General features: G+C 44.5%; 1 protein-coding gene across 1 annotated transcript in view; it reads right to left on the bottom strand.

The window, feature by feature from the left end:
* TTC21B (tetratricopeptide repeat domain 21B) overlaps window positions 1-12,335 on the bottom strand; it is a 1,345,192-nt gene that overhangs the window by 1,002,886 nt on the left and 329,971 nt on the right. Inside the window, exon 9 of the mRNA XM_069616283.1 lies at window positions 9,702-9,894. Within this exon, the coding sequence (XP_069472384.1) occupies window positions 9,702-9,894 (193 nt within the window). The remainder of the gene's footprint in view (window positions 1-9,701; window positions 9,895-12,335) is intronic.

The following is a 12,335-nucleotide window of genomic DNA, read 5'->3' as shown; positions in this document are numbered from 1 at the left end:
TTCAGATCACCAGCATATGAATCACACCAGGCGTTGGTAAACATTATCAAATATTCAAAAAATCGTTGCTAGATCTGAGGTTTTTTCACACCAGAACATATAAAGATTTAAAAGATGGAATGTCACATCACCAAGTATTTGCACATCGGTTGATAAGGTGCAGAAGAATATATCCTCTGACTTCACGGCCCAAAGGTTACTTGCTGATCTGACCAGGGTTAGAAGCCCTCTATATGGACGACACATCAATCCATGCCTTGCAGCTTGAGAAAGCACGATCGACCCATCAAACACTGGTGGCATTTGTAACCAGGTCTCTTGGAGAAACACAAACATTTGAGACTTCAGTTCAAGACCTACAGCAGGATCAGTAAATAGATGGGAGTGGCTTTGTGTATTCCACGACAGAATGGAGAAGGGCACACTCCAACCTAATTTAGGGGCCACAATGGTTGGTGGTTAGTGTTACATCGCACTGAATAAAGACCAATCCCTTGTTTCTTCTTAGTTCTTCAATTTTTATTGCAAAGCTAAAATGTCAGCATTTGGCTGTTGGTCACGGTCCAACCCTTTAGCTGCAACACCAACTGGTTTGCTCTCCACATGTTTTGACAAGTCATATTATGAATGTCATTTTTGATGCTAATTGATTGCCATATCTTTTGTTTTGTATTTGATGTTTAAAGTGAGGGCCAGCATTCCTGTGTTAGAATGTTTCCCCTTAGTTTGGTTAGGTAGGGAAACCCACAGTAGGGGGAGAGGTATTTTGATATTTATTTTGTTCGAATAAAATGGCATCTTTTGAAAAAATATCAAATAGTTGTCCGCCTTGCATTGCTGACCCCTCACAGGATACTCTCCTGACAGGACTTTCATGCAATTTCTTTACGCAGCGTGTGTTTGGTATTTTTGAAAAATGCCATTAAGCTTGCTTCACAAAAGATCTGGTATACTCCCCAGCCAGATCTTAACGCACAATGTCCCTTTGGTTTCTCTCTTTTGGTTTTCCCAAAGTTCATATTGTGGCTCCTAGACCCCAACTCTGGTGTCTATAGCCTTTGTTCTCTTGCCCGACAGTGCTTTAGTATCCCAACCGTTTCACTGGGCTCACCGGCTTGCTTCCTGCGCTTCTGTGGCTTTCCAGATTCCATGTCGGGTGGTTCTCTGACTCTATGGTCTCTCGCGCCCACTGCAAGCACCTTTGACAGGCGTTCTGTCTTCAGTCGGGGTTCAAGCACCCTTGAAACTCGGAAAGAACAACTTGTTTCCTCGCATCCTGCCACGGCCTCCGCAGAGCTGCCCCAGGCACGCTGCACACCGGGATTCCTTCTCGCTTCTTTCTGCCGTTCGTATTTCTGCAACACTGCCAGTACCTCGCTCTTCCTTGTGCTGGAAAACTCAATGTTTCACTTACCGGCATGGTTTTAAACCGTGCCAGGGCCAATTGGATTGTGACAACAACTACAACACTGGTATTGGTTTTCTTTAGAGCAATCATTACTACTCCTTGCCTCTTCCTCGTCTCAGTTCCTATCATGCTGTTTCTTTATATGATATTGAGGAATACTTGCTATAGGCTTAGCGAGTGGTTAAGGGAGTTTGTTACAATATGCCATCAAGGCATATGGAAGGGAGGGAACATCCCTAAAATGGAATGGGGGATAGGTGACTTCCTCCGACGATGCCATGCCATCCCCTGAGGGTAGCGTCCCCCATGTGGTCCTCCCTCATTTAGCCACCCCGGGGGTCATGATCAGTTAGCGGCTGCCGTCTCGTGGCCACATGAGGAGAAGCTATCTCAAGGAAAGGAGCGATGGCATAATAAGATTCATCACACTGGAATATTGTGTCAGCTGTCATGATCTCTGCTTCCAAAAGGTCAGGGTTTTCCCAACTCCCTTGGAAGCAGATCCATAACCCAGGTTCCGAGTGCCAACCAGTCCCAATTGGGACCTTTTGGACCCAGTCCTGGCACCAGTGGCACCAGGCTCATAAATATGCCCAGTCCCAGCGCTGGAAGCGCCGGGCTCATAATGCTTGGGTGGACTTACCTGCAGCAGACCATGCTGCTTACTTGCCTGCCAGTTGAGCCTCTGATCCTCTTCTGTTTGGAACTACTTTTCCTGTTGGGTGGGGCTGGAGCCACTCCCTAGATTCAGAACACTGGAACTCTTCTGGAAGGCAGGAACTCTTTTCTTACCAGGAACTCTTTTCTTACTTAGGCGTGGCTGTGGAAGGAGACACCTAAGCACTACAGGAGGCTATTTAAACCACACCCGGTGGATGAATCTTGCTTTGCGTTATTCTGCACCCTCTGCAGCAGTACGCTCATCGTGTCTTCTGCATCCGGTCCTGGGCCTAAGGAAAAAGGCTTACCATCCTGAATCCAGTCTTCAGCAACACCTATAAAGACAAGAAAGAACAGGTTAGCATTCCGGCATCTGAAAGGAAAAAGGCTTACCATCCTGAATCCAGTCTTCAGCAACACCTATAAAGACAAGAAAGAACAGGTTAGCATTCCGGCATCTGAAAGGCAAAGGCTTACCTACTCTTTGTGCGCTCCGGAGGTCTTCACACTGCATTCCGGCATCTGAAAGACAAAAGCTTACCAACTCTTCGCACGCTCCGGAGGCCGTCGGCGCTGCATCCCGCATCTGAAAGACAAAACAAGGTGCGTTTAAAGACATTGGGGAACTTTAATACTCACATGCCATTACTCCTTTCCACATCTAACCCAGTGGGTATCCCGGCACCCTGCAGCCGCTCCGAACTTGTACCTGCAAAATAAAAAGACAGTTAGAGCGCATCGTGAAGCTGGCAACAAGTGCTTACTTACGTGCTTCCAGGCGCTTCTATTCATCACACGGGCTCCATCTTCAACTCACTTCAGCCCGTCATCCGCCATCGCCGGAACCCTGCAAAACAACAGACATCATTATTCAAGACTTTAAAGACATTTGAGTTACTCGAAACTTACCGTACGTGCAGTAAACGACGGACAGCAGTCCTCTGAAGTCAAGAGGCCTGCGCTACCTATCCAGTGAAGGAACTGGTTACAGCACCCTGCCCCGAGGCAGATGGAGAGCTCGGCATTCACTTACCTAAGGTGAGAGCGTTAACCTGTGGGGGTCTACAGGAGAGGAGAAGAGGAAAGAGATAGGGACACCCCAATAACCCCAGTTCATTAACCCCGTATTTTCTATCTGCAGACATCTTACTCTGCACGTCAGGCATACAGGGCACAGAGGTCCAGCCCAAAGAGCCAACCGGTTGCTGCACATCACCTTTGAAGATACGGTAGTCGCCCAGTCAAGACCGGCGCCTCTGCGAGAATCAGGTGAGCGTTACATCAGCCTCCTTTTTGGCCACCCTCTGACCCCTTCTCACAGCCTGATAAAGTTCTCAACTTTGCCTCTGGTACCCTCTATAATTTTCCCCACACTTCTTCCACATCTAATCTCAGCATGCATGTGGGTTGATTGTCAATGAGAAGTCAATCTCTTCTTAGAAACGTTCTGCTAGTCTTTAAATCCATTAATGGTCTGGCTTTGCCTACCCAGCAAACACCATCTCCTGCTACACTTGTCCCTGCCGCTTACACTCATTTTCTCTCCTCAACCTTGTGGTCCCCCATTCTGCATACCCCCTGTCACTTGCACTCCCTCGCCTTACTAACACTGCGGCACTGGAACTCCCTCCCCCCCACATAAAAATCTCTTCAAATATCCAGTCATTCAAGTTTAAGATGAAACATCACCTATTTAATCTTGAAGGACCTCCCTACACACTCTCCCACATCTCCCCTCCTCTCCAACCCCCACCTCACCTCAATGTACAAAATTAATGCTTAAATCTGTTTTCTAATATGTATCATGTCACAGGTACCTGCACCACTATCTCTACTTCAATCACTGGCTTCTAACCGGTTCCATGTGTTAATTCCACCGCACAAATATCGCGATGCAAAGATATTGTAATTTTTGCAGCGAAATTCCACACATGGATCCTGTGGGGGACACCCTCGCAACCACATAATATCCCCCCCAAAAATATTGCCTATGGCGAACCAAACGGCCATATATGCGGCAATATTTTTGGTGGGGATATTATGTAGGGATACCCTTGTAACCACCTCACAATGTCCTTACGTTCAGCACCTGACTCAGGATTATCCAGATGACTGTTTATAATGCATGTATGTTTTTGGTAGAAGCTCCTTTATTCTCCAGAATACATACAATAGCCTCATTTGATTAATAAGGACAATCTGATTGTTTTGCTGTAGAAATAGATCACATTCTCTTTTGAAGAAAAACTTGAGTTCTGATCCAAGGCATTGGGGATCATTACAATACAGACAATGTATTCTGGCAAGATTGTATCAAGAAACCTCAAACAACTATCATTGCAGCCATGCATTTCGCCAGAATTAAAGTCTTTGGACATGGTGGTGTAGACCCTGAGGTTCGTTTGTATTTCATTTTACTTATGAGCATACCCCTATCAGGGGCACATTATTTATTTGGGAGTGATCACCTTGCAGCCAGTGAAATATATAAAGACTGTTTAACAGACGAGCACATTGAACAGCGTTTATGGAAAGCCTTTAGGATTGTTAGCAGAAGAATATGGTGAAGATGTATGCATGTAGCACATTTATATAGCACATAGCTAGCTAGAAACCTCAAAGGAGCACTGAAAAGGCTGTGGGGGGCATAATGCAAGCGAGCACAGGATGATATATCCTGCTTTGATGGCAGATGCCGTCCGGCTGGCTGGCCTGTTGAGGGACAGATTGCTAGCCAAAGAAATGTTGAAACAAGAGGCTCTTTGGTTCTTGAGATGTCTGGCCAAATGCGATTTAACAGTGCAAGCACAAATTTTTGGTTTCCAGTCTTCTGGCGTTACGCTGACTCCCAGAAACTACAATTTCTTTAGTAGGGGACAGTTGTGCTAGGGTGGAGGTTGCCTTGCATGTAATATAAGCAGTTTTGAAGACGGTCTGTGCTGGTATTAGCAGTCAACCTACTTTGTTGAGTGGGGGAAGATTTATTAAAATTTCCTGACACCAGCGATTACCAATTCAGCAGCATGTTCTACTGCTTTTAGTGATGTGAGGATGTGGCAGGGACACCAGCCAGGGGCTTGTTTCCACTATCTAGGTAAGATGGCACAAAGATTTGGGTGGCAGGCCTGAAGTCCAGAGGTGGAAGGGTTTTACTTTGCACAGTAGTGATAACTGATTGGCAAGAAAACAATTGTAGGCTAGCATCAATGTGTTTAAATAATTTGCAATCGATGAAAAAACTACTGAGATTTCAGACTAATCTAATGTCGTTATGCACCCTTAGAAGTACACGGCTAGCAGCCATGCTTGGACGAGTGATTGTTTGGCTGCATCGCAGAGAAGCACAAGTTTCAAGTTGGTGGGATTGAGTTTCAGATATATTGTCATTGAAAATTGGATGAGCGCCAGGTAGTCTTTTAGCTGTGCAATGGCTCCGCTGTGGCCGACTTTCAGTTTCATCACTGTATCGTCAGCATATTAGTGCATGTAGATGGGGTCAAAAAGAACAGATCCTAGAGGCTCCACACATAGTTTGAATATGAAAGGTGTGAATATAAACCACTGTGGGACTCTGGAACATACTGGGAAGCATGATGATCTCAAAGGTACCATCTGGACAATTTGGTGTCTGTCCGATAGAGAGAAAACCAACTCAAAATGGAATCTGCAAAACCCATCCGTGTTGCCAGCATCTTATGTACTGTTGTAAGGCCAAAAGTGTTGAAAGGTGCAGATACGTTGAGTAGATTTGGAGGCATTTATGCCCTGTCCATAACATGTAATGCATCATCGGTTGCTGCGCCTGTAGGACAGCTATTTATGTGCTGCATCTGGCTTCAAACCCCGATTTGTAGTCTTGCAGCAGCTTATTTTGTACCTTTAGGGCTTTGTGTTTTTCAAAGACTTTCCTTAGGTAGGGGTAGTTTGTGATAGGTTAACAGTTAGCAAACTCATCCAGATTTAGATTTGCATTTTTGTGAGGCTGGCTTATTAACCCAGTTTCTAAATGAAGAGCACAATGTGCCATGCGAGAAGGATGTGTTCTTGATCTGCACCAAGGGCAAGGGAGCCTGGTTCTTGATTAATTTAATTATCGATGACGGAGTATATCCTTATAAGTGACGTGTTGGAGGAATTAGAGAAAGTCTGAGAAAGGTCTGAATTCTTTACAGACATGCGTTAGGTACGTTTTTCTAAGGTCCAACTGGTGTGGGAAGACTTTATTTCTTGGTATTAGGGACCCAACTCTTAATATAGGACAGTACTACACAAGTCGTTAGAATGGCTGAGCAGCCAGACTTACCTTAATAAGTTATATGAGCTGTAGAGCAATACAAAGAAATCATTTCACACAGGTGTCCAAGTAAACACGTACTAACTTAGTTATATTAAAATATATTTATTTAGATATACACAAGCCACACAAGCAAATCTAAAATGCAGCAACTATTATTAATAACATTCAGTGTGAAGTGGAATCAATTAATATAAGAAACAAGAAAACATTTCAGTAACTTTTTCTTTGCATATCCAGCACACAGGGTGACGTTAGTTAAGGTCAGTATCAGCACGTACATATCGCCTTCGCAAAATTGCGATGGGAGGGAAAGTTAGGCAGAATACAACCAGCAATAGTAAATAACAAATACATTCCCCCAGAGTGGTATAGGCAGTCTGTTTCCTAGCAATAAAATCGTTCACAATTAAAACCATGGAGGACCCAGCATTGCCAAACCCAATAGGATCAGAAGATGGACCTTTGAGAAACCAGGACAGCCAAAGTCAAATGGACAGTTCCAGTTCTGATGAAGATCTTCGGATGAAAATGTAGTTAACTAGTCGGTGGTTCTGGAAGAAACATGGGCTCAAGGGGAGCCTACCTGATAGTGCACAAGCTTCAAGGCCTGCACAAAGGAGTTGAGGTCAACTCTCAATTGAAGAAAACAGCACTTCACAAGACAGGACGCACCGAAAATGGCACAAGGTCATTACAATCTAAGCCCCACAGTACCTTCAAAGTGAAGACGACATTGTAATTGGCTTTCTTCTAGATGCAATGCTGCAGACCCAGATTCCTGCTCCTTGGTTGTGGTGACAAAAGGGACGACCTCTGGCAGGCTTCTGCGATAGCACTCGGGAGAAGTGGTCGGCAGCAATGGCTTCAGCTCACTTAAGCGGCTCTTTGTGGTTTTGGCGCCTTTTTCTTAGCAACAAGAAGAAACAAATATCGCTGGTCGGATTCTCTTCAATTACTCGGCCCTGAACTGGTGAGGGAATATTTGGGGAAGAATTCCTGCCTCTGTGGGTCCACACGGATGCCTCCAAAGTTTCAGCCGGGTTCGATCTTGGGAAGATGTTGCACTGGATAATGGTCCAGGTACCCCGGGTATTGGGATTCTGCAGCTCAGGAAAGTCACAGCAAGTCGGGGGATGCCCCAAAATGAAGAAGGTCTTGAGGCTAGTTGGTGCCACCAGTCTAAGGAAGGAAGTCATCCTCGATAGGTCTTCCCTGTCGCTGTGAAAACGGGTCAGCACAGCTGCAAGGCTTCACCAGTGCGTTTGCAGTCCTGGCAGGTGCTGCGGATGTCTCTGCTCGTCTTCTGCTTCGGATTTCTTGTCCCAGTGGTCGACTGTAGTCTAAAAGTCCTCGCCTTTTATGCTGGATCCCAGGCATTCACACTCTCAGATCTGTCAATCAGAGAACTGGTTTCAGGCAGGCATACCTACAAAGGACAGAAGTTTCGGGCTCCTCCCTCAATTCCTGCCTTCCGTGACACAATGGAGTCTCACAAAGGACTCAAACCCATTCTAAAGGATAGAAGAAAAGCCCAGAAGGAAATGTCAATTGAAAAAATGGCGACAAAATAAGACAGCGGCCATTTTGAGAAAATGGTCACCCATGAGAAATGAGCCTGCTAGTAACCTGCACAAAAGGTAGTAAAAAGTAACCACTGCCACCAGCCATTTAAGTTAGTCAGTTGTAACAAAGTTACATGAGGAGTGGGAAGAGGAGTTACAAAGAAACCCCCCCCTCCAGGACCCCACATAAGTTGGTGTATGCTGGCCCCACAAAATAAAAGGTAAGTAAGATAAAAGTTATCTTACTATTCTTGGGAACTGTAGTTCTCACAAGAAAATGTATCTAAACATAAAGAGAAGTCCAAGGGACTTTTCAGTGACACTGCACATAGGGTGTTGGGTGTCACAACGCAGATTTATTTATAGAAAATTCTTATATACCGTGCCACATGCCCGCAGGCCTCAGGGCGTGCACACACAACAGACACACAAACAGATCTTAACAGAAGACAGTAAATCTGAAAGCTGGAGGACAGCAGAGAGAGAAAACACAATTCGTCAGGCGGTAGGTTAAAGAGAAGTGTTTTCTGCTTTTTTTGATTTACAGATGCCCGTATTAAACATTGGAGTTTACCAGACTCCATAAAACAGTGAAAATAAAAATCACAGCCATAGAAAAACAATGAGTGTGTGATAAAAAGTTCCACTCACTCAGGAGATACAACTTTTTAAAAGTCCAGGGTCCAGCAAAAGTGCTGGGGATCTCTCAGGTTAAAGGGAATCAGCACAGAAACTGAAAATTCTCCCTAACAACTCAACTTGATGGCAGGGCTGGGTTGTGGGAGGTGTTACAGTCGATGTCAGTCCTGTCACTTCACGGTTTACTTCTTTCTTGCTGTATGCGAAATGGGTGGATCCGGCAGGGGGTCACTTCAATGATTGATGGTTTTGAAGAGCGTGCTGCTTGTGTTTGCCGTCTGTTACCATTGTTCCATATTAAGTTGACTTTGTGGTTTTATGAGGGCCTGACTTGTAAGCACAGTTATTCGAGCATGATGAGGTCACACGGTGATTCATTTCTATACCAGCATTTCTCTACCAGATAGATGATATGTTTGCTGTCTGTCAGAGTGTGAGAGGTTTTGTGACCCAGCAATGTTTCAGAGGAGCAAGTAACTTGACAAGGGTTCTCGTGAGGCGATCAAATGCAGTAAGAAGAATGTTGATGTCCATGGGAGTTAAGCTGGTGGCTGCTAGGCAGTAAAGCCTGGTCTCCAAAACATCTGTTGGGAGGTCCCTTAAGGAGCACCAGGTGATTGGTGTAGGGCGGCATGCAAGACAGCAAAGGATGGCAACATGAACTGACCAGTCTAGTTGAATGGTTGTGAAACATTCCAGGTGTAGGGAGATTACATGATTTCAACTGGAGTACATGCTGCAGCATCCTGCTTGCTGTGGGTAGAAGGGCAAAACAGAAAGAGCACAGCAAAGCGGTTGGCATACCCAGATGATAAAGAAGTTGTTTCTGGCATTCGACTTTTGTGCTGATCGTGGAATGAGGAGATCAACTGGCAATGTGGTAATATGAACACCTGTTATTACAACCCTTAGAACCTGGAGGAATCTGGCATTAATCACTTTATCAAAACAATATTATGCCCATTGGTCAGTTTGCATTGACTGCAGTGTACGTCTGGCCGAGTTGGCTTTAATCACAACCAAGTCTGATGATGATCATTAAGACAAATGCATCCTTGAACAGGTTCTTGCATGCACCATGTTAATCCTCAAAGATGATCACTATGTTGAAACACACCTTTTGATAAAAACTCACCAGTAAGTGCAGAAACACTCGTTTCATCAAGTGTCATTGCAGTCTTGTAACATTTTAATGCCTCTTTCACTTTTCCTTGTAAGATCATCTGGTAACCAAGCTCTGTAGCAACCTCAGCATCTTGTGAAGCAAAAGCGAATGCTCTTTCCACTAACGTGTGGGTTTGTTGAAGAATGAGAGGATTCCTTTCACACTAAAAAAGAAAATCCACATATTTAAAATGGAAGGTGAAGCTGATCCACTATCATGTTATTAATATTTCAATATATTTAGAATATCTCATGTGCACACAATGGAGCAACATCAGTCTAAACAGATAGCAAAAACACATCAGAATCAATCATATACTGCAGTGAATTGTGAATAATCTCAGCATAAATGCCATACATAATTTAAAAACTAACGAGATTGAGCCCCTCTTTCTCTGGTTTTTACGTACTACACATTACAAAAGTTAAACATGGTGTTTTAATGTTTTCATGTCTCCAATGTAACCACTGTGACAAAGTACCGTGTGTGATGAATCCTACAGATCTCTCACTGTAAGTCTGCCTGCAGTGTCCTCCTGGGAGGCGAGGAAAAGGCAGGCACTTTCTGATCCAGACCTTGGGGTGGTGTTCTGCGGGAGGGTCACCTGGGAGGAGAAAAAGATCATGGGAACGAGGGATGTTCACATGGTGAGACGCTGTATAGGTCTTCCTTCCCCACTATCTAATTGCTTGCTCCATCTGCCTCCCAAGTCAGCCATCTTAGTATAGGTGGAACTAGACTGAATTCTCAGGGTATTAAAAGAACTAAGAACTCTGCCCACAATCAAGCAGATAAAAATCCACCTAACTCCCAAGGATGTAAAGAAAGGAAGTTTATGAATAATCATGTCCTTGAATTCAAGAAAGTACATTCCTCTTTACAAACACATCTGATGGCTGATTATAACATTCCCTTAGTAAAAGTTATAAGAAATGGAGACCACAACCTAAGTAAGAAAACAGTTAAGAAACCTAAGTTTGTGGTTCGAGACTTCAAGTCCCATAATTCCCTCAGTACTGAGACGAGGAAAAGGGACGCAGAGGAACAAAACTGTAGTGGTCAGCTACTTAACATAAATGACCCACACCTGAGGGAGACAGGTTTGTTTCAATGGCACCCTCAGGTTCACGCTGTAGAGAAGCCAGAAAAGCTGCAGAAGCAGAGGAAGCAGAACTGGAGAAGACAGCCCAGGATGTGACGCCGGGACCACTGTGTGTCCCGAGAGGGTCTCAGCCTCCAAAATTCCAAACTGCAAAGGTTGCGCAGCAGGAAGCGTGGAGAAGAAACGCTGACCCCATAAAACTAAGTTGTGCAGAGGTTGTGCAGCGGGAAGCAGACGTGGTGAGAGCAGTCGAGAGGTCACTGTCTAAGTTGTCCTGGATTCCACCGGAGACTCTCGGGAGTCAGAGCATCTCCAAACCTGCGTGGCAAAAGTGATAAGTGATGCCGACCAAAGAGAGGGCGGACCTGGTCGGGAGAAGCCACGAGTCCAGCAGTCCTTCGAACATGGAGCAGAGCACCTGGAAGCGACTTACCCGGTGAGTCTGAGACGAGACAGTGACTCCGGGGCGCTCCGGCGCAGGTCACGTGTTCAGCGCAGGCAGGATCACTTGCAAGCGGGCGAAAACTAAATGAATACGCGTTACGCATACCAAAATATTGAAACCTCACAAAAGCAAGCTAATAAGCATTACGAAGATCAAACTATTGAAAACTCAGTAAAGCAAGCCAATAAGCATTACTAATATCTAACTGTTGAAAATTCACAAACGTGGCTGATGTTAAATCAAATTAACCCTATAACTGAATATGTGAGTTTGAGCAAACACCAACAACCCAGTGGGGAGGCCTTATTAGAATCCCAGGCATACCACCAATATCCAAGCCAAGAGACATTAAAGAATAGGCAATATCAGTCTAACAGAAGTTGCCAAACACAAGAGGGCAATGCTAAAAAAACACCGGGGTTGTCAAGTTTGCAACTCAGGTTCTGGGACACCTTATATAACTGTGGTTGATTTACACTAACATTAACACAGCCAAGGCAGAAGCAGGAAAATACTTAACATGGACTACTATTTTATCATTGATGCAGAAGGGAAAGAAAGGTGGCAAATAGGCTACCCTTCTAGAAGAAACTATCCAGGGGGAGATTAGCATTGTATGTAGAAGAATTCCTAGTATGGATCAATGTGAATATTCTATACCTTGAAAGCTGCTAACATTTTGATAGCCAAGAAGACTATTATTCTAATTTGAAAGTTACCATTGAAACACTTTTCTGTTTTGGCGTTGAAGAAGTAGACAGGCAGGCGAATACACCCGTAGGGCAAGAAGCAATTGCCCACAAGAAACCTGGTGAAAGAATAAGCCAGGTAGTGGAAGGTGCAGGTGCTGAAGAGTGGTAATAATAGAAAACAACATGTTGAGTTGTGACATTTGGGAAAGAATTGTGAAAGCTGGTTGAAGAAAAGTTACAAATCTTTCTGTAGTTAAAGTGGGGGTGAACCATTCTGACCAACCTATTTGTTATTACCAAACATGTGAGACAGTTCTCATTCCAGGGGGAGTGAGAGCTTCTGACTTTTTCAAAGAACTTTATTG

The sequence above is a fragment of the Ambystoma mexicanum genome, chromosome 9, assembly GCF_040938575.1.
Source record: "Ambystoma mexicanum isolate Mex_15411 chromosome 9, UKY_AmexF1_1, whole genome shotgun sequence".
Classification (NCBI taxonomy): domain Eukaryota; kingdom Metazoa; phylum Chordata; class Amphibia; order Caudata; family Ambystomatidae; genus Ambystoma; species Ambystoma mexicanum.
This window is presented reverse-complemented; position numbering and strand designations above follow the sequence as displayed.